General features: G+C 43.3%; 1 protein-coding gene across 7 annotated transcripts in view; it reads left to right on the top strand.

Annotated features, from left to right (window-relative positions):
- Positions 1–16,848, top strand: part of Fn1 (fibronectin 1) — a 65,435-nt gene extending 48,587 nt beyond the window's left edge. For 3 of the 7 annotated variants that reach the window (XM_041631719.1, XM_041631712.1, XM_041631714.1), the window contains 13 exons: positions 699–886; positions 2,114–2,201; positions 2,879–3,055; positions 3,831–3,920; positions 4,060–4,239; positions 5,081–5,170; positions 5,776–6,242; positions 7,116–7,254; positions 10,010–10,174; positions 12,153–12,278; positions 12,698–12,804; positions 15,176–15,286; positions 16,080–16,848. In XM_041631719.1, coding sequence (XP_041487653.1) covers positions 699–886; positions 2,114–2,201; positions 2,879–3,055; positions 3,831–3,920; positions 4,060–4,239; positions 5,081–5,170; positions 5,776–6,242; positions 7,116–7,254; positions 10,010–10,174; positions 12,153–12,278; positions 12,698–12,804; positions 15,176–15,286; positions 16,080–16,151 — 2,000 coding nt within the window. In that variant the 3' untranslated portion in view covers positions 16,152–16,848. The remainder of the gene's footprint in view (positions 1–698; positions 887–2,113; positions 2,202–2,878; positions 3,056–3,830; positions 3,921–4,059; positions 4,240–5,080; positions 5,171–5,775; positions 6,243–7,115; positions 7,255–10,009; positions 10,175–12,152; positions 12,279–12,697; positions 12,805–15,175; positions 15,287–16,079) is intronic. The other 4 variants (XM_041631716.1, XM_041631717.1, XM_041631713.1 and 1 more) reach the window with 2 other exon arrangements.
- The last annotated feature ends 6,065 nt before the right edge of the window (positions 16,849–22,913 follow it).

Genomic DNA, 22,913 nt, shown 5'->3' with positions numbered 1-22,913 from the left:
GCTGCCTCGTTTGCTTAAAGGATTCTGATCCGAACATTCGGGACAGAGTCATGAGGGCCGGTGCTTCCTCCAATCCTTTGTCCCCTGCGCTTTACTCCTGAAGCAGGGTCCGAATGCTCAACGCGTGTAGAGGTGGCATCCGTGTTCCTGCTCTTCGCTTCTCTTTTCTGCCTCTGTTGTGAACCAATTTTCTTTGACGCTGCACTGCAGAGAATTCTTCAAATTTAGCAGTGATATTTGCCATGGGGTCCAAATAAAAGAGACCATAAAAAACATAATTCCATCTCTTGGATGGAGTACTCTGTGAAATGGTTTACCATACAGAGATGAATTTATATAGAAAAGGGGCCATTGCTCATCTTTTTCATACAAAAGAAAAAATCAATTCTAATGACCAATAAGGCAATTTGATTCTTGGTTTTTAAAGGGGTGGAGAGATAAAGCCTTTTAAAGCCCGAAGTCTATTGGAGGCCTGACATTTACCCCAGTGTTTTCAGTGACTCTGAGAATTGCTGGTGTAGAGCGCACGTCCCTCTCCTGCATTCCTTCTTTATTACCTGTGTGTGCTGAATCTCTGCTGGGCCGGGGAGCCCCACAGCCCCTACACGAGCTACCCGTTCTCCTTCTTAAAATTCACTTTATTTTCCTTTTCCCCATTCCCTATAAGATAATCTTTTAATCAATGACCCTCCTGACAGCCATTCCTGCTCCAACCAACCTGAGGTTCACTCAGGTGACACCCATCAGCTTCAGTGCCCAGTGGACAGCACCCGATGTGCACCTCACTGGCTATCGAGTGCGGGTGACCCCGAAGGATAAGGCGGGACCGATGAAGGAAATCAACCTTTCTCCAGACAGCTCATCTGTGATTGTGTCTGGGCTCATGGTAAGAAGTGAGCGTCCATACCTGGAATCGGAAGTGGGTCATTTCATAGCATTTATCAGGGAGTAGAAGTATAATCTCATACAAATCGAACATTCTTTCCTTATACCGCCAAAAAAAAAATTTCTTATAAATGTATACGATAGAATTCTCTTATGTTGAACCAAGATTTTCTAGATGACTGTTGGATTGGAGTGGTATAAATAGCATTGGATTTTGTGTAATTCTTTGACAGACAATAAGTATTCTGGGTTTTTTTTTTTTAAAGGTTGTATTCCGTAGGGATCTATTTACGTATCCACTGAGTGAATTTATAGCTTTTATGAGTGGCATTTCCTTGGCAGGAAACATTCTTCAATTAGTACCAAGCTAACTTGACACTACCCTCATTAAAACATTTAAAAATTGGCTGGGTGTGTTAGCACATGCCTCAAATCCCAGCAATAAAGAGACAGAGAGGCAGCTGGATCTCTTGAGTTGGAGGCCAGCCTGGTCTACAGAGTGAGTTACAGGACAGACAGAACTACACAGAGAAACCTTGTCTCAAACAGACAAGCACCATTTCAAACTATAGACATACAGAAAACTGACTAGGATCCTAAGGAGTTGATGTACATCTTAACACAAGGCCAGTTCCAGGGGAGGCAGCAGAAGAGAGCTCAGAGACAATAGAAACGTTCTCTTGCCTCTTTGTGATCAGAAAAATAAACAAATACATAAATAAACAATGCATAAAGGTATGGTCCATATCTGTTAGCAGTGACCCACTTGTCTTCTGATGTACTAGGATTATAGATGCTCAGTCTTCCCTGGTAGACCAGGATGACCTTGAATACACAAATATTCAATCACCTTTTGGCAGCCAAGGGCTGGGATTAAAGGTGACATCATGCTTCGATATGCCTGACATTTTATATGGATGCTCTAGATTAGAACTCTGGTTCCCATAAAAGAAAAAGGAAAAGAGGGCTAATACTAATTTATCTTATTACCACTTTAGTGTAATTATGTAATTTGTGAATATCTTGGACTTAACCTTTGAGAATGTTTTAAAATTCATCCAGTTTAAATCTGTTGTCAATCACAGGTACAGGTGAAGTTAATCCGAGAATGTGAGGTGTCGTGGGTTTGCAGATTGTCTTTTGTAACTACTGAGTTTCTCTATGCTTTAGTAGAACTCCAGGCTTTATGCAATACTGTTGCAAATACTTCTTATGACCTTATTTCTAGGTGGCCACCAAATATGAAGTTAGTGTCTATGCTCTCAAGGACACACTGACAAGCAGACCAGCTCAGGGAGTCATCACAACTCTAGAGAGTAAGTAACCAAGTGTTTTAATATTGACAAACTTAAACTGTAAGTAAAAATTGAGGTGATCTCTTATGCATTTAACAATAGAATTTGGAAATTAATATACTATCTGATCTTTTTGATAATCTACTTCGCATGTCATCCAGAAAACGTCCTGCTGAAACAGTGGGACTATGGCACTCTGTTGGCTTACGCCCCATCTGTGGTCAGCTGTTTTCACAGAGTTCTGTTTGGGGAGGATAAACTGGCTTCTGCCACAGGAAAGATGGGGCCAAGCTAGGGCCATGGTCCAGTTCTCTGCTTTATCAAAACTTGATGAGCATTCTTTCAGCAGTCAGTGTGGTCATCTGTGGAACGATGAAGGGAGAAGATGCAAAGCTTTATAGAAATGACAGAATACTGCCAGCCACGCTCATGTTATTACTAATAATTATGTTACGGTTCCTACGACAAATTCCATAATGCATTTCTGGATACTATAGAGTCAGCCCTGGGAACCACTGGTAGTGTTGATAAAGTTATCAGTTTCTTCAAAGGAACGACATGAAAGTAAATATTTTCATATTTTCTAAATACCATTAGTCCTTCTTTCCGAATGCCAAAGGGGTACCCGCTACATTATTCATCAGTGCATGTATTTGTGTAATGAGGAAGTGTTTTAAAATAGCTGTGCTCCTACACAGATGTCAGTGCCCCAAGAAGGGCCCGTGTGACGGATGCTACAGAGACCACCATCACTATTAGCTGGCGAACAAAGACTGAGACAATCACTGGTTTCCAAGTCGATGCTATTCCAGCCAATGGGCAGCCCCCAGTTCAGAGGACCATCAGCCCAGACATCAGAAGCTACACCATCACAGGTCAGTGTGCCCACAGCATAAGCTGGCTTATTAGTTATTCTGAGACCAGTGTTTGATGAGAACACAGTTTGAAATGTGGTTACCGTCCCATGATGTTTTACTTCCTGACGTTTGTTTCACCTGTAAAGTTCATCCAAAATTTTTTTTTTTTTCACAAAATGCTCATTGTTGTTTAAACAATGCACACACCAGTATTCACAGGCAAGAGTCTGAGGCAGGAAGATGTGAGTTTGAGACCAGACATAGTGAAGCCCTATTTTTTAAAAGTTAATACAGAAAAGCAAAAGATACAAAATACTAGTGCATGGTTTTTAGCATTAGTATGACTAGATTTTAAAAAGTATAATGAAATTTGTAATTACAAACAGCACTACACATCTGGCGGTGGTGGCGCACTCCTTTAATCCCAGAACTTGGGAGGCAGAGGCAGGCGGATCTCTGTGATTTTGAGGCCAACCTGGTCTACAGAGTGAGTTCCAGGACAGCCAGGGCTATACAGAGAAATACTGTCTTCAAAAAACTACATATAATAAAGGTTGAAGTGTAACCAGAGATTAACAATTGGAGTTCAGTATCAGGAACATACACGGCTGTCTTTTGAGATAGCTTCTCATTAATAGTGTCCACACCATGAAGTGCCTACCTGTTCCCCTGTGGACCGCTTCTGTAGCCTACAAAAAATGGGCTACAGGGGGAGTCAAGAAAATGGCAGGCAAGCATGAGCACTGGCCACTAGAATAAGAACAGATAAAAGGCATGTCTCTTTCAACCCCAGGTTTACAGCCAGGCACTGACTACAAGATCTACCTGTACACTCTGAACGACAATGCCCGGAGCACCCCCGCGACCATCGACGCCTCCACTGGTAACCACAACCACGTAAACTTTAGAGCTAACCGGGAAGCTGGGCTTTCCAGGTTCTCCCTCCTCGGTTGGCTGGGGCTGGGTGCGAGTGGGAGCAGATTCAGGGCCATTCATTTTCTAAGGTGTCACTTGACTTTCAGCCATCGACGCACCGTCCAACCTGCGCTTCCTGGCTACCACACCCAACTCCTTGCTGGTATCATGGCAGGCGCCCCGGGCCAGGATTACTGGCTACATTATCAAGTATGAGAAGCCTGGATCTCCTCCCAGAGAAGTGGTCCCTCGGCCGCGCCCTGGTGTCACGGAGGCCACCATTACTGGTATTGCTTCCATGTTACGATTTTTCCCCTTAATTAATCATAGATACCTGACATCCATAATACCCGCCCCTCCCCCCCCCCCCCCCCCGTTGCGTCTTTGATGCTACATCATGAGAATGGGGTGCCTGCCTCTAGAAGGTAGTCTTCTCCTTGGGGACAGTAGTGTTCTCAAAAGGTGGGAGTGTCTGAGCTTGTAATTTCAGGGCCGTTATACGATATAGCTAGATGTATGGCTCTCTGATGTAAATTCATCTATTTCTTCATTATATTTTGCCCCCCAAATAAGATAAATCATACCCATCATACCCAGTATTAGCTGGGTGTTGAAGTCCCTGTAGAACACACAGATATCAGGAGCCAAAGCTTCTTTGTTGCATTTGCGGAACAGGAAAGTGGAATCTGGTATGGGAAGATGGCCTGGGTTTTTGCACTGTCTTTGAAGGCTGCCAGTGATGGGGCCTAATCAGAAGTCTGAAGTCTGATGCTCTCTCTCCCAAATGTCTAGTCCACTGGTGGCATGCAGTGTTGATAGGTTATCTGCTGTCCATACTCTCTACACTGAAAGAATCCTCTAGAAAGCTTACCGTGAATCTGCCTTTTCAAGTGTCAGCTGTGATTGGAAGATGGTTGGCTGGCTGGTGGCCTTTGTGTGCAGAGTCTCTGAGTACAGAGAGAAGGGAAGCTGATTTTACCTTTGCCGGCTGCGGCGACAGCTGGGAGGCCTGCTTACTCCCCATTAGCCTCAGCCGATGACCTCAGAGACAGCCGGGCGGCATCCTTGATCCCCCACTAACCTCTGCCGTGTCTGCCAACATCATGAGATGGCTGTGTTCCCCACCAGGTCTGGAGCCAGGAACCGAGTACACCATCTACGTCATCGCCCTGAAGAATAACCAGAAAAGTGACGCTCTGATTGGGAGGAAGAAGACAGGTAAAGACTCATAACCCATGCTTGGTCCGCAGAGTGGAGCTCTCTCCGTTTTGACATGTTTCTTGTGGATGATTTTCTTCAGCAGTATGACTTTCATATAGTACTTTTTTGACAGGAATTACCTAGCATGCTATCTAAAGATAATTTGATTTATTTATTTCTCTACAACCTAAAGCCTTCCTCACCTTTCAGAAATTCAAACTAGATAGTTTGAATTAGGGTGGGGAAATCTTTTAGTGGTGGGAGCAAAACCTTTCCTATTTGTCTTGATTTATATTACTTGGTTTCTGAAATTTCAAATCAAATATTTCAGTTGCAAAGGCTTAATTGGAGCAGAGGTGGCTTTCTATGGGGCTCAGCGGCTCAAAGCTTTGTCTGTATGAGAAGTTCATGCTAACATTTTTTTTTTCCTGTCTGAACTATAAAGAAATCTGTGAGGAAAATCCAGATTTCTTTCTAGAAAGTGTTTTGTGATCTGAGAACTGCTGGCTGGCTACGAGCCTTGATCGGGTTGATGAACAGTTGTGGCCTGGATTGATGGTGATTGTTGCTTCTTCTTGAGCTTAACGCGCTTTGCTTTTTTGGCTCTAACCTCTCTTGGCTAGATGACCTTCCCCAGCTGGTTACCCTTCCACACCCTAATCTTCATGGACCCGAGATCTTGGATGTTCCTTCCACAGTTCAAAAGACCCCCCTCATCACCAACCCTGGGTATGACACCGAAAATGGTATTCAGCTTCCTGGCACAACCCACCAACAACCCAGTGTTGGCCAACAAATGATCTTTGAGGAACATGGCTTTAGGCGGACCACACCACCTACCGCCGCCACCCCTGTCAGGCATAGGCCAAGACCATACCTGCCGAATGTAGATGAGGAGGTTCAAATCGGTCATGTTCCCAGGGGAGACGTAGACTACCACCTCTACCCTCACGTTCCGGGGCTCAATCCAAATGCCTCTACAGGACAAGAAGCTCTCTCTCAAACAACTATCTCTTGGACGCCATTCCAGGAGAGTTCTGAGTACATCATTTCATGTCATCCTGTTGGCACTGATGAAGAGCCCTTACAGGTACCTAATTTTGTCTCTATTTGTAACTTTGTCACCCAGAAAAAAGTCAATCAGAAGCAACCAAAGCTCTCATGTCAAATGTCCACTCTCCCAGGACTCTTGGGAAGATGTTACAACTCTGGGAGTTGTTTTCTTTTCTCATTGTGGTTCTGGAGGATAAGTCAGAGGGTGTCACTGAGTTTGACTCAGTAGAGAGAATTAAATTATTTTTATTATTCTCATACACTGGAGGCTACTTAGTGAGACAGATAAAAAGATGATTGTAGAAAAGAAGGAAAAATCTTCTCCTTTTATATGAAATTTGCAATGCTGCCCTCGTCCTTAAAGGGACACATCCTCCATGATGTGTTTAGGAAGATTGGGTGAACCTTTGGGCAGCAGCTGTTAGGAGAGATTGAGTCTCCAAAACTCTGTTCTTTAATTTGTCCCATAGGTGCTAGAATAAATTTATATTGTGTTATTTTTAGGAAGTGGCAGAAACTTAAAGATTGACCTACTGGAAGGCATTTATTCGCTTAGAAATTTAGCCTGGGGATGTGCCAGTGTTTTAGTGTAATGGTCCCTCACATGGCATGCACTTATCTCCCCTGGTGTCCATGTTTATGAAGGGGTTTTGCCAGGTGTTCTAGGGAGCCCCAGGAGACTGCTAAAGCTGAGCGTTACTGGTAATTGTGAACCACCTAAGTAGAAAATCTAGCAGAAATGGTGGCTCTTTACACTCATTTATTTGACTTCTCATCTTGACTGGATGGGAATCCTGTATTACGCCCCCTCTCCCTTTGTTCTGTTTTAAGTGAGGAGGGTTATGAATGGAACAGGGGAGCTCATGCCTGTTTGCCATTGTAATGCTCTCTTCCCACTTTGGATGTACAGTTCCAAGTTCCTGGAACGTCTACCAGTGCAACTCTGACCGGCCTTACCAGAGGGGTCACCTACAACATCATAGTTGAGGCATTGCAAAACCAGAGGAGGCACAAGGTTCGGGAAGAGGTTGTTACCGTGGGCAACGCTGGTAAGTACCCTGCTGTCCTCGTCAGGCAAATGCTTCTGCTGGATCCCCCGGAGAAGGCTTTGTCTGCTTTTCCTTCTTACCTTTGAACTTAGGAAAGTGAAGGCTGCAGGATGGGAGGAAATTTCCCCTCATGCAATCCTAGGGTGTTCACTAACACATATGTGTCATTGACAGGCTGTCAGTGACAGAATGACAGGCCTGGGAGGATGTTAATATTATTTAGTCCAGTATTCTTTGTCCTTCCTATTGAATGTCTAGTTGATGGAGGCACTGGTTTCTGGGTACCTTTTACTATTCTCTTGTCCCTTACTGTGGTTCTACTAAATGTTTTCAACCCAAACAGAATACCTATAAACAGTCTTCCTTGGCAACATTAAGTGATGACTTAGATTTTGTTCCTAAGGTAAAATGTTACCAAACCAACATTGCTCCTTTTTTTCCAAAGAGCTCCCTATTCCAAATTTCAATTTTATACACTTCTTTGTTTTCTTCCTTTTAGACGTACTTATTTTAATTTTATGTGTATGGGTGTTTTGCCTGCATGTGTGTCTGTGCGCAACATGCATGCAGCACCCACGGAGGCCAGAAGAGGGCGCCGGATCCTCTGGAACTGGAGTCACAGACGGTTGTTAGTCACTGTGTGGGTGCTGGAGTCTATGCCCAGATCTCTAGAAAAGCAGCCAGTGCTCTTAACTCCTGATCCATCTCTCCAGTCCCTTTATATGTGTTTTAATGCCCTTTAATACATATATAAATTTCATGTTGCATACATGCAAGATCTTAATAAAGGTTAAACAGCCATCATACAAACTTAATAAAGATTAAATGATCACCATGCAACATCTTAATAAAGGTTAAATGATCACCATGAGACATCTTAATAAAGGTTAAATGACCCCCATGCAATGTCTTAATAAAGGTTAAATGACCCCCATGCAACACCTTAACAAATGTTAAATGACCTTAATCATGAAAAATCTTAATAAAGATCGAATGACCCTTGAGTCTTCTGTGTGCCCCTGAAAAGTCTTCGGAAGGTGTGCCATTAGGGTTGTCTAAGTCGCAGTAGCTGAAGACTGGCCAAGGAACACGAGATGGGGAAAAGGGAAATGGTGAATCCCAAGTCTTCTTACACCATTGGGAACTTCCTGGCAGCAGGACTGTGTAGGACCAGCTGCTGTGTCTCTGTCCTCTTCCTCGGAGAGAAGGTTGCTTCACTCGTAACGTAAGCAGCTGCCTGTCTGGCAGTGCAGAAGTTAGATTGCAGGACATACACAGTAGTGAGCGTTTGTCTTCTGTGGTTTCCCTGGTAAAATGCCACGAGAAAGGCATTTTCAAGAGCGTGCGGGTTCTTGTGGTCTCCCACATTGTGTTCTTGAGGGTGGGATGTGTGTCGGACAGAACCTTACGTTATATCTGTGCTGGACCAAAGCCTGCTCACGCTCCATAATGCTAGAGCAGAGTTTTATCTCCTGGATATTGTAAAATAGTGAATCCCCATTTAAGGGTTTCAGTCCCTTCGTTTTCTTCCCAACTCCTTATTCCATAAGTGTTCTCACCTCCAAGTTCTCTTGGTTTTAAAATATTTTATATTTTCTAGTTCTTCCAGGATGATGGCTTTTGAAATATTAGGCATTTCAAATATCGACTGTATTTATTCTTTTGATTTTAACACAATTAAAAGAAGTATCCACATGAGTATCCAAAGTCATAGTAAGTTAGTTCATTTAACACTTAAAATAAATATCATGAGGTGTGCTGTGTTTATACATATTATTATTTATTTATTCATTAGAAACAGGTTTTGATGTTGTAACTGTATTTATGTCTGTGCACAATATGCATGTTTGGTGGCCAGGAACACAGAAGATGCATCAAGTCCCCTGAGACTGGAGTTAGACAGATTTGAATCACCATGTGGGAACCTAAGCCAGGTCCTCTGGAAGAACAGGCAGTGCTCTTAACCCCCAAGCTGCCTCTCCAGCCCCCTACACAGATTATTTTTGTTGTTTTTTTAAAATTTTAGTTTTTAAAATAAAAGGTTCTAAGACAGGACAGCTCTTGGGAGACCACTGAGATTTTTCCATGCTCCTAAGTTATTTGCATCATGACGGTTTCTCTTATTTGGAAAATCTAATTTTACAGTAACCATGAAAATCTTGGTTTTCAAAACTACTTTGAAAAAATGCTATAATATAAGTATATTCTATATCTAATTATATTCTAATCTTACATAAAAATATCAAGACTTTTTGAGTATAAGCAAAGAATGGTGTTCAGCAATAATTGTTCACTACTCTTTAGCATTAATTGTTATTAATTTCCATATATTGATGAAGGAATTTCTTAGTTTCATGTAGCTTCTACAAGATCCTAAGGAGGTAGAAGTATTCATATTACAATCCTTATGTCATGGACGGGGGAAAGAGAGTCAGAAAAAAATGTTAATTAGCTCAAAGAAATTTGGTACCCTGGAGAACCATCATTGCCCACTTTCATAATGAGTTTAAATTGTCTGAAGGTTTTCACACTATGTGAAGATTTCCCAGAAAAGATCTGGGAAGTGAAGGAAGATGGGTTTCTTTTACCCTGCTGTGGTAAGTGCCCATTGGCTACATGAAAGCATTGCTGATGAGAATATCTGTTATTGTTAGTTAGGTCGTGGTGCACAGACCAACTATTTCTATGTATGGTCTAGAACCATCAATAAGTTGTCTTTTCCCTTTTTTCCTCCCTCTTTCCTCCTTTTCTTCAGTCAATGGAGGCCTGAACCAGCCTACGGACGACTCATGTTTTGACCCTTACACAGTCTCCCATTATGCCGTTGGAGAGGAATGGGAGCGGTTGTCTGAATCTGGCTTTAAGCTCACATGCCAGTGCTTGGGCTTTGGCAGTGGTCATTTCAGATGCGATTCATCTAGTGAGTAGCTTGCTTTGTTCGCCGACTTATCCCTTCATCTCTCCCAGGCGCACGCATTTGCACTAGTTGGCCACAGATGCATGTTTGGTGGAGGCAGGCTCTTCCAAACATGCTGCAAACAAAAGTAGACTGTTTGAGTCAAAGTAACATTTTGCATCGTTGAAGAATGATGGGAAATTTTACTTGCTGAATAATATTGCATTTCAAGAGTTGTATGGTAATCTAACTTCATTAAAGTGGGTTTGTAGTAGTGATACGCTTTTTAAGATGTTTAGTTATGTCTAACTTGATGTTAAAAACTCACCAAGTTCCTTTCAGTCTTTAGTGTTGAGTAAGGACAGAGCAGAACACACTCACAAATACTCTTTCTCAACATGACCAGACATCATATGTTTTGTAATGCATACACACATTTCTCTCTCTCTCTCTCTCTCTCTCTCTCTCTCTCTCTCTTAAACACACACACACACACACACAGAGAGAGAGAGAGAGAGAGAGAGAGAGAGACATACATCCCACAGCCCAGATATCCCAAACATTACTAATAATATAAGGGAAAATATTCAGGTAATATATTTAACATTTAAGGGTCAAGTCCAGGACTGGTGAGGTAGGTAAAGACCAGCCTGATGACCTGAGTTCCATCTCTGCAACCCACATGGTGCCAGCTTCCACAAGCTGTCTTTTGACCTCTATATATGAACTATAGGACATGTATTTCCATACATACACATATACACGTACGTACACATGAAAATAAATAAATGTAATAAAACTTTCAAAGTCAAATTTGGCTGGAAAATATTTGACTTTTGAAAGAGGTTCATAGTTATTTCAAATTATTGGTGGAAATGATCATAAGAATTACCTGCTATGTCTAAAAATTTAGTATCGGAGTGTATAATCACTCGTTGATTCTTTGTTTTTGGAGGTATAATTATTATTGGCAGCTTGTGTTTTTTTTAATGTGGTAATCAGTACTTGGATGATTATAGAAACCGTATTCCATGCAATAACATTTAAGAGATCTCTAAATTCTGTGAAACAATTTTCCTTCACTTTTCATGAACTAGCTAAATCCAGACTGAAAGTGTAAAGCCGAGAATTGTTTTCAGTGTGTGTAGACTTTTGCACCTGGATAAAGCACAGTGGGCTGTACACCCATGCTGGAACCAGGATGGACAGCATTGGCATTGACTAGGTGGTTTTGCAGTTCTGAGATGGAACTGTACTGAAGTTTGCATGCTTTCAATGAGTCAGTACCTGGGTGCAAATTCAAAGGCATCCAGTAATTTTACCTGTGAGCCTTGGGCTCAGCATTCTTTGCTGAAATGTTGTTATACTTTTGCTTAAATTAAGGAAAGCTGAATTATGGATAAGGTGGGAGAAACACTGTATTTTGTGAGTCTCTTAAGTGTATCCTGTTTAGTGTAAATCTTAGAGATTAAAAGCGTTTTACATGACATGAAACACAGCTTGTGGTGCCAGGATACGTCTTAGACCTCATCTATTCGTACAAGCCTTATTCATGAAATAACAAAAAAATCGCCATTTTGTTTGTTGTTACGTTTATTGCCTTCATTATAAATATAAATTATAAGAGTCAGGCAGTAGCAGTAGCAGGTAGATACTAGCTGATTTCTCTCTAATGTTTATTTAAACTAGTTTGTATCTACGATCTTTGTGAAAGGCAAATTTTTTTTATTCTCCAATTCCATTTTAGTTTTCCATAATTGTAAGGTTTATAAAGAGTCAAATGAATCACTGATTAGTCCTTTGAAATGATTTTGTTGAAATAATAGTGTTGTCTTAACACTGGCTTGGGAAATATTAAATATTAAGTTAAGATGAAAGGTTTATCATAGGGAATGTGATCTTCGACTTTCTGCTCTATGGATTCACACCATGTCCCAGTGTTCTGCCTGTCGCGTAAGTAAAACACAAGTAACCCTTTGCCTGGGATGTCCCCACCTTACAGAATGGTGCCACGATAATGGCGTGAACTACAAGATCGGAGAGAAGTGGGATCGCCAGGGCGAAAATGGCCAGCGGATGAGCTGCACGTGTCTTGGGAACGGAAAGGGAGAATTCAAGTGCGACCCCCGTACGTCATCCTAACGGTTTCTAAACCCTTGCGTACTCTCACTTGCCTAACTGAGCCATTAGACTCATGTCCAGGGTGGGCTGGAGATGGTATGTTTGTCCATCTTGTGTTTGGGAAATCAGTAGCATGCACCAAAAGTGAGTCGTGATTGCACACTATGTCCAAGAACTCAAATGCCTTCCAGACCTGAGCACTTTGACCAACTTCAGTAAAGTGTTTTAAGAAGACTCAGCTTTTAAAACATGACTTCCATCTTTCCATGGGCCTACTATGCTGAGGCTTTGAAACATCTCTTCATGATCCACCTAAGTTGATGAGATTTGGCCGGCGCTCGTGCAAGTCTGTGGGGGGTGCATCAACTTGAATCTGCATGACTGTTCTTGGTCTGACAACCGTTTCTGATTTGTGCCCATGTGCAGATGAAGCCACGTGTTACGATGACGGGAAGACCTACCATGTTGGAGAACAGTGGCAGAAAGAATATCTCGGAGCTATTTGCTCCTGCACATGTTTCGGGGGCCAGCGGGTAAGACTGGTGGTGTTTAGATAAAGCTCAGAGGGAGCTGCAACAGGAATATCCTGTGCCTTGCTTCTTAGGAAGAATCCTGAAGATGTCTAGATCCCTCCCCTTTGGTCCCTCTCCTCTAAAGTAGTATCAGTGCCCCCACCCATGACTAAATTTGTCACAGCTCATGCTGCCCTCCCTGTTTGTCTTCACCTCAATGGTTGCACCAAGCCTCCAGCTCTGTGCTAGTGGAATAGCATCTCTGTGGCGGTATTGTTCGTATTTTTTAATAATACCTTGATCTAAGAAAATGCCACTTTTTTGTGCCTTTGCTCAATCTAAAAATAGATCCCTTATCATTATTAATATGGAACTGAGCAATAATGAGCAAAGGGGGAGCAAGAAGTGGCCCTGGCTCTTAAGGATGTGCCTGGAGACAAATTAGCATAGCCGCCAAGCCAGCCTAATCACTAGTCCTGACTAATACAGCTCTAGATGGGCTGGAGTCGGCAAGAAGGCTTCATTGAAAAGAGAAACAAGCCGCCTGGGGTGTAGGATGCTAATGTTAAATAGGGAGGGAGAAAGGCAAGAGATGTGAGCCAGCATACCCCCTGGCCTAGGAAGGGCTGGTCCTGGTGGGCTCCAGGGAGGCAGTGTCAAGTCCGTGACCCCCCTCCCCATTCCCCCTGGTATTTGCTAAGAAATTAGATTTAAGAAGGAAGAGACTATGGAGGACTGGGAAGTTCATTACTTAAGCCAGTACCCTCAGCCACCTCTAATATGTGCCCTTCTGTATATCAATTCATATTCTATCTTTTAACAACTGAAATTCCAAAATGACTTTTAACTTAAAAGTAATAGACATCGAGCCAGGCATGATGGCGCACGCCTTTAATCCCAGTACTTGGAGGCAGAGGCAGGCGGATCTCTGTGAATCTGAGGCCAGCCTGGTCTACAGAGTAAGATCTAGGACAGCCAGGGCTACACAGAAAAACAGTCTTGAACCCTTCTACCCCCCCAAAAAGGAAAGGAAAATGGATCTGGCAGCAGGAAGGATTCAGTGTCCCAGAAACCTCCTTAAATTCCAGGACAGCCCATGGGATGGACAGTCTTGTTCTGTCCGTTAAATTCTCTCTCTCTCTCCAAACACACTTATAGAAGCAGATCATAAAACTCAGTTGTCATGGTCTGAGTGACTTGGCTGGGAAGTAATTTTTCTCTCCCTTCATTGCTTCATTATTCCTTATGAACCTGAAACCCTCATTTGAATAAGTCCTGTCTCTAAATTTCTGAGTAACACACAATGATAGGGACTGTTATGGTTTTAAACCAAAGCATCTTTATCAATTCTGCAAGCAGGTCTTCTGGGAAATAGGCTCTTAAGTGGAGAGATATGTTAAAAATATTTAAATGATTGTATAAGAAAGTGATTGTAGTATTTATTTATTTATTTTTGAGGCAGGGTCTAGCTCTGGCTATCCTGGAACTTATTATGTAGACCAGGCTGACCTCAACTCAGTCTGCCTGCCTCTGCTTCCTGAGCGCTGGGATTAAAGGTGTGCGCCACCATTACTTACATCTGGCCTTATTTCCTAATTTTTTTGAATTAAAAAATAAAGTCTCATTCGAGTTAGGCAAAAGATGGCTACCAAGGGCTCCTCGAGCCGTGGAAGAGTCTGCATGTCTCTTCATGCCTTCCTTAGTATCTTCTTCCCTGCTAATGCTGACACCTTTACCCCTCAGTTCCAGTTCTCCCTCCTCCCAGCTTAAGAACAATGAGAAAGTAAATCTATTTCCAGCAAAACTCAGGAAGAAGCAGAGGCCCATTGTGGTATCCTCCCGTATCCCATTCTATCTCTGGACAAAGCTGAGGCTGCAATGCCACTGGCTAGGGAGGCTATAGAAGGGACCAGAAAGAGAAAGTGGCTAGTTATCCAATTCTTCCTGAGGCCCGCCGTGACCTTTCTGGCTCCTTCCAAGCCGTTCCTCTCCTCAGGGTCTGTTTCCTTCGCTGGAAAGCTATGGAATTTGTCCATATGCTCTCAAGTCATAGGGGCCATAGAGGGCTAGGAGATCCTCCACCTAGAGCAGAAAGCCAACTGGGGAGGACCATGGGAGGGAGATGAGTAGAGCTTGCATTGGAAAAGAATCGGATATTTCAGAAGAGAGAAAAGCATATGTAGACAGATATGTAAGTGTAAGATACGGGAATAAGCCAAGATATATATTACAGGGTTATAAATGAAGGCAGGCAGCACTGAAGCTCCCTTCCTGTTTGATTAACTGCTTATGTTACCAGTGCATAAGAGCTGGAATTCTTTAACTCAAGCACTAAATTACGATGCCCTCAGGTTATCACAAACCCCATTTAACTTCACGTCTCTCTTCTCAGGGCTGGCGCTGTGACAACTGCCGCAGGCCTGGGGCTGAGCCCGGTCCAGACGGCACCACCGGGCACACCTACAACCAGTATACTCAGAGATACCATCAGAGAACAAACACTGTAAGTGCACACCCACACCCCAGTCCCCAGTGCCTCCCCTGAGTGCAGTTAGGTGCACGCACACCCCAGTGCTTCCCCTGAGTGCAGTTAGGTGCACAGTAGGGATCTGTGTATGGATGCTTTTCTTTTGAGTGAACCAAATGAGTTTTATTTGGAAAGAAGTCTCAGTGCTAAAGACGCAAGTTCAGTCCCCGGGACTCATGTAAAAAAGCTGGGCTGGGCTGGGCTGTGCCCAGTGCTTGCAATCTTTTGTAATCCCTTCATTGAGGAGGCAGAAATGAGGGGGTTCCTGGGGTCCACCAGCCTAGCTGATTAGTGGGCTTCCAGTTTATGAAATCCTGTCTCAAAAATCAAAGGTAGGCACCATCTGCTTGTCACCCAAAGGTTAACTTCTGGCCCCGTGGGGCTGGAGAGATGGCTCAGTGGTTAAGAACACTGACTCTTCTTTTAGCGTATCCAGGTTCAATTCCCAGCACCCACATGGCAGCTCACAACTGTCTGTAACTCCAGTTCCAGGGGATCTGACACCCTCACGCCAATGAACATAAAATTAAATAAATTATTTAAAACCAAAACAACAACAAAAAACCTTCTGGCCCCTTCCATACACCCACATGGACACACGCACACATGGTCTTATTCTGTACCCTAGAACAGAGCTGTGCCTTGTTATGTTATTAAATCCCTGATACCTATTGCTCGGTACATTGTTAGTCTTTTGACACCAATCACCCCTCCACAGTTTTGTTTCTCTGAGTATTTGCTACAGGTGTTTTTCTTTCTATTTTGGCAGAACGTTAATTGCCCGATTGAGTGCTTCATGCCGTTAGATGTGCAAGCTGACAGAGACGACTCCAGAGAGTAACACTTTCAACCCAGAAGAACGAGTATCTCTGCGGGGTCAATCCACACCCGAGTGCCGTTCGCAGACCCCTCCATCTTTGAGTGTTCCTTTCTCCCTTAAGCCTTTTGCTCTGGAGTCAAAGTTCTCCGCTTCAGCTCAAGTCCCAGCTTCTCCAAGCATCATCACCCTGGGGGATGCTTTGAGATTTCTCTCACACATGGAAGCACTTGGTTACCTTGTTCTGCTTCTGAGTAGTTGGTACCACCTGGTATTGTTTAAGAGAATCAGAGAGCCTTGTGATTTTGTCTGGGATCCACAGGGAGACACAGGTAGCCAAGCGAGATGAAAACTGTCTTTCAGGACAGTCCCCAAACTCTGGAGTCAGGAAGTGTTCCCCAGATTCTTCTGCTTTTCTTTCTGTAACTGTATGGCCTGCAGCACTGTCAGGAGACGTCCCGAGGCTGTGTGTGCAAACACCTCACAGTACTTGCTCCATCCCACCAACTCTGATTACCTAGAAATATCCTTCTCTTACCTGTTATTTATCAATTTTTCCCAGTATTTTTATACGGAAAAAATTGTATTGAAGACACTTAGTATTGCAGTTGATGAGAGGAATTCAGTATAATTCTGGTTGGTGATTTATTTTTATATTGTACATGCCAACGCCTTACTACTGTGGAAAGACAAGTGTTTTAATAAAAAGATTTACATTCCACGCTGTGAAGGTCACTTTCTTTGTTAACATAGAGGTGTTTGGGGAGAAAAATCGTCATCTTCGCGAGTGTCCTTTTCAGTTCAGCAAACCTTTGAAAAACCACTGTGTGCTGGACTGGGACGACTTCCATACATGAACCTCTGCTGACCCCACAGAAGCACAGATTTAATTTCTGTCATTTGTGTCCTTGGCTGCGGTTCTGCCTTAACAGATTTAGGTGGATTCAAATATTTGTTAGCCTTGCTAGCTAGCACTTTAGAAGTCTAACTGAAGTAACCTGTTACTCTTTTTAAAAGAATAACAGTGTGTGTGTGTGTGTGTGTGTGTGTGTGTGTGTGTGTGTGTGTGTACATGATACGCAGGTGCCGTGGAGATCAGCAGGCCCGAAGGGTATGTGGGAGGCACTGGGATTTGAACTCAAGACAGAGCTGCACACGCTCTGATCTCTCCGAGCCCTGTAGTTCTTCTGTAACTATCATAGACCTTTGCTTCTTGCTATTCAGGTAGATCACTTGCAAGGAAAGCAGGATGGCCGACCTGTTACAGTTATTTGAATGGCACAGTATGGAAACCCTGTACTATGGTCTCAATCTAGCTTGTCTTGATTCAGGTCACCTGCCACTTTGAGCGTGAGCTGATGAACTCCCAGCTCAGTTTGCCTAGACTTGGTCTGCAAAAGTCATTTCCTTTTCAATTTCACCTTGGAAAAACAAGATTTAGGGTTTTTGAATTTGTATATTGGGAATGGGGTGTGTGCCACATGTGGCTCACTTTCCTAGGATGTGGGAGGAGAGGGAGGCCTTAAGTTCGCTGCCTAACACCTTACATCCTCCCCGCCCCCCAAAGCTGACATTTGGAATAGGAAATAGTAGCACAGAAAAACAGTTAAAGTTCACTGTTGTCTTAGTAAGTGTCCTAGTGCTGTGAAGAGACACCATGGCCAACATACACTTACAAAGGAACGTGTCTAATGACCTTGGCGGGCCATGTGGAGGCAGACAAACTGGCAGGGGTGGTCCTGGAGAAGTAGCTGGGAGTTCTACATCCTGACCTGCAGGAGAGAGACGCTGGGCCTGTTGTAGGCTTTGGAGACCTCAAAGCTCACCCCCAGGGACACACCCCCTCCAACACAGACACTTACTACTTCCCAAACAGTTCACCAACTGTGGACTAAGTAAGCCAATATGAGTCTGTGAGTGGCATCAATTAGGAATTAGCAAAAGCTTCAGAAAATACTTTTAAAATACATCATTCAGTAAAAAGAATACCTGGCAAAGAAGCAGTTTGTAAAGGTATCTTCTTTATTCATTTGCTAGAAGAACATATTGGGTCACTTGTAAATTGATACGTAGTTTGCAAAATGCCTTGGCATTTAGTTCTCATTTGAGGGAGCTTTCAAGGCTTAATCTTTCCGAGAACCCAGCTCAGATGAGCTTTCCTCACAAACTAGAGTCCTAGCCCCTGAGCTTTTTCTTAAGATTACTAATTCAGCTTTTCCAATCCAAAAGTTAGCAAGCTAGCTGCAGTGTATCTGTCAAAACAAGGGTTGGGGCTGTTGGCTTATGCCTCCATCGCATTGCTTAGGAAGCTGAAGCAGGAATAGCGTCATGAATTTAGGCTATAACAGAAGTTCTAGGCTAAGCCTGGGCTTTGGCAAAGAAGATCCTCCTGAGAGAGAGAGAGAGAGAGAGAGAGAGAGAGAGAGAGAGAGCGAGCGCGCACAGGATGCTAAGTGTGATGACATACGTTTGTAATCTCAGCACTTAGGAAGTGGGAACAGGAGAATCTTGAGTTTGAGCCCAGCCTGGACTTGGACTACATGGCCAAACTAGGCTACAAGGAAGACCGTGTCTTAAAAAACAAGCCTGGGGTGAGCGCTTGTCTAGATGTGTGAAGCCCCGTGCTCAGCTATCACTGCATAGAATGGTGTAGTGGCCCATGTTTACCATCCCTGCACTACAGAGGTGAGGTAGAAGGGTCAGATGTTCAAGGTTTTCATGAACTATACTGGGAGTTGGAATCCACCCTGGTTACAAGAGACCATTTTCCTCTACTACCCCTCAAAAGTCATAGAAAGTACAGAGCAGATACTTTTACATGACTGTCTGACGTGGGTGGGTTATAACTTCATTGAAGAGAGAATCAGTCTTCATCTGAAGATGGGAGGGAGTCAGCACATTCTTAAGCAAAGTGGTCAAGGAAGCACTTCAGCTTGATCTTCCTCAAAGGTCTTTAGAGTTAAAAATCTTAAGATCAGCAGGGTGTGGAAGCTCAACCTGTAATCCCAGCACTGGGGAGAGAGAAGCAGGCAGGCCAAAGGGGCAAGGCCTGCCTGATCTACACAGCAAGACGATGGCATAAAAGGCTACAAAGCAAATGAATTCAGAGAATAGGTTCCGGCTGATGCTATGCTCCAGACAGCCTGCCAAACCACAAGCCAAAGCAGACAGTCCCTGAAACACAGCTGAATGGAGTCCAGTCAGTTGGACTGATTTAAGTGACTACCCAACCCTTTTGACTACTTTTATGTGGAAACGTAAAAATCTACAAGCTTCATGGTTAAGATTAAAAAATATCAACAAGGGGTTGGAGAGATGGCTCAACTGCTAAGGCCTATCACTGCTCCTGCTGAGGACCCAGTCCAGTCCTAGCGCCCATACTCAGTGGCTTACAGCTCCGTTAACTCCAGCTCCAGGGGATCCAGAGCCTCTGGCCTCCATAGGTCTCTGCACTCACATGCACAGACTCATGCAGACACACACGTGGGTGCTGGGAACTGAACCCTGGTCCTCTGCAAGAACTCTGCTCTTAACCACTGAACCACTTCTCCAGACCCTAAATATCAATCTAAAACTAAACAAGACAAAACAAACAAAAAACAGGAGAAAAAAAGCTCAGCAGCTGCTTTCCTATGGTACCCCAATTGACTTTTCTTTTTCTAACTTTTAAAAAGAATCTCACCGTGTAGCCCAGCCTGGCCTCAAACTTCCTGTGATCCTCTTTCAGCTTCCCAGGGTGAGCAGCATGGGCCATCAAGCCTTGCGGTCTGCTGAATAATCAAAGCAACGCCTTGAATAGAGCTCAACTTGGAATACATGAAGCAAATGTAAAGGACCTTTTCTGTTTGGGCATATAATGCAAGCAAGGTAAAATTCTTTCCCAGTGGCCCTTTCTCAGTAAGCACAGTTGACAGGAGAGCCACATAGTTTATACAAAGACCTTACAAGGTGTTCACTGACTCACCTTGCTGAGTTGAGTCCCGGTAACTGCCTTGAGCAAGCCAGATTGACTAATTAAAGGACTTGGTTGGATTTAGGCTTAGAGATAGACAATTCAAGATAATTCCGTTAAAACTAGTAAATATTAGATTTTCGAAAGAAAGTAACAGTTTTGAAATTTCACTCTGTCTGGACAAGTTGATTTGTAATTAAATATGTTGTTCTGTATTTATATAGTTTTCAGCTCTAATGACCTGAATGAATTATGCAAATTATCTTAGAATAATGTCGCTATAAGTCTGTAAGGCAGGTGAATGAAAAAATGAGGAGGTAGAAATCACAAGTATAGAAAATGGCTTTTCCTATTTAATTACATTTCCATGGAAAACTCTACTGTATTTCTATTCATATGAAACTCACTAAGGTGATTAAGGATCACATCAACACGTTTAAGTACTGCGATTCCTCCTATTCAGGAAGTTCCCATCACCGCAGTAGGGAAAGTGGAAGGCTACAATTTTTTGAAGTCTTAGTCTCAGGGATGCAATTCAACTATTAAAAAATAAAATCACTGTTGGATTGTTCATGCTTGGGAAGGAAGATCCTAGATTACCAGAGGCTGGCAGCAGAAGCTGCAGGAAGGCAACCTTGCACAGACTCTAGGATGGGGAAGAATCTAGAATGGAGCCCCAGGAGCATTCAGTGGGAAAAGGTGCTGGTTGCCAAGTCTAATGACTTGAGTTCAATCTTTGGGACCCACATGGTGGAGAGCACCGACTCCTGCAGGTGTCCTCTGGTCTCCACATGCAGGCATGCAGTGCACAGAACCTTACCTGGAAAGCTACAGCCACATGGCAATACACAGATTAATAGAAATAGGTTAATTTAAGATGTTAAGAGTTAATAGGCCAAACAGTGTTGTAATTAGTATAGATTCTGTGATTATTCGGGTCTGGGTGGCTGGGAAATGAAAGAACAGTCTCCTACAGGTGGGTTTCTTCCTGTGCTCAGCTCCCCAGGCATCAACAGGTCAGGAATAGAATTCTTTCAGTACTCAGTGGGGCTCTCCGGGCACCTCCAAAAGGGTCAGAGATGGGTTCCGTCCAGCGTTCCCCGGGCACCTCTAACTGGTCAGAGGTGGGTTTCTTCCAGTGCTCAGCAGCTCCCCAACTTGAGTACACCATTAATCTTCCAGGTATTGTATGCTATGGGTCTTCAAAGTCACTGAAGCAGGATTTATGACTATGCTTTTCATTTCAACGGTTTTAGTTTCAATCCATTTCAGGCAGTCTCATCACACATGTATAGTTATGAATTCTCTACTTGCTCTAGGAAAGACATCGTTGGTTCATTGTCAAGACTTTCCCACAGCAGTGAGCTTTTTGACCTGGCTACCTCCACCAAGTTACCCCAAGTACAAAAAGGGAAACTAAGTCACAGAATCAAGGAGGCATCAGGGACAGGCTCGAGAGGAGTTGATGCTTTGGCTTGCTTGGCAGGGTGGTGGGAAGGTAAGCAGAAAAGGAACTTGCTGACAAGCCCTAAACTTCAGATATTTTGTGAAGAAATCATCAACAGATATTGTTGTATAGTAGTTTCCATGGGGTTACCCCAAACTCTTGTTCCTGCAGGGAGGACACATCAACTATCCTGCCTCAAGCTCTGCCTGGTTGTAGTCAAGGGCATGCAGGAGCAACACACCAACACATTTCCAAACAGAACTTGAAAACACGCTAGAACAGACTCCAATGTAAGCAGCAATGTTACACAGGGAACATGTAACTCCTGATGTGAAGGAATCCAGCGAGGGGACAGAGGTGTAATGGAGGGGATGGAGGAAGACCACCTGTCAGAATGAGCTGAGTTCCCAGAATCCCGTCATAAGAAAAAAAATCCTTCTAATTTAAAATTGAACACAATACTTTCAAGTCAATCGATTCTGTGAAATCAACTGTGAAGTTGGGGATTCTCTTTTTAATTTTCTTTGAACAGTGTGACAAGGTCCAGATGGGCATCAATCAAGGGCTGGAATTTGTGGAGTATATATATGGCAGGCAGGTTTTCTATTGGCCAACCATGCTTATATACTATTAAAAAACAGTTCTATGAAATACCTTGTTATTAAATACATTAAACTAATCCATTCTCCTAGCACTATTTTTATTTGCAATTCAGATTATGTGAAAGCTGGAATCCCATCGTCCCCTCCCAGGTGTGTGGGCACAATAGTCTAAATACTCACAAGGGGAGTGGTTAGAAACACATGTGTAACTTAATAAGGTAGTATAGGGCTAAGCAGACAAATGGTTCCAATTACACTTTAATGTTCACTTTCAGTCAAGCTAAATAACTCGAGGGAGACAGCACATTTAATAATTTATGAGCTAAAATCTGTACTCAATATTCACTGCTACAAAAATTTTTAAAAATGCTGTGGCCAACAGTATGTATCTGTGAGCTGGGAATTAAAAGAAGCTCCTCTGAGATTGAGAGTGTAGTTTAGTGGTAGAACCCTTGCTTAGCATAAAGGCCCTGGTTCTGATCCCTGCTACAGCAACAGATCAACAAAGCTCTTCGGATAGATTCGTATCAGAGGCCTCCAAGAGGTGACAGCCAAATGTTGGCAGAGACCAGAGCAGAAAGACCCCTCTCTAGGGAATCTCATTTGCAAGGCTAGCTGCCCTGTGACTTAGCACAGAAGCCACAGGATTTTAATGATAACTTAAGTCTGCTTGTTTCAATGGGCTATTCCAAGAGCTGGAAGGTCAGTTAGCATACAACTCACTCACAAAGATGACTATTTCTAAAAATGTCTGTGATGCAATCCCAGGGCTGGGAGACAGAGGC

Source organism: Microtus oregoni, unplaced genomic scaffold, assembly GCF_018167655.1.
Source record: "Microtus oregoni isolate MIOR12 unplaced genomic scaffold, Mior012 000038F_ref0000394, whole genome shotgun sequence".
In the NCBI taxonomy this organism is placed as follows: Eukaryota; Metazoa; Chordata; class Mammalia; order Rodentia; family Cricetidae; genus Microtus; species Microtus oregoni.
This window is presented reverse-complemented; position numbering and strand designations above follow the sequence as displayed.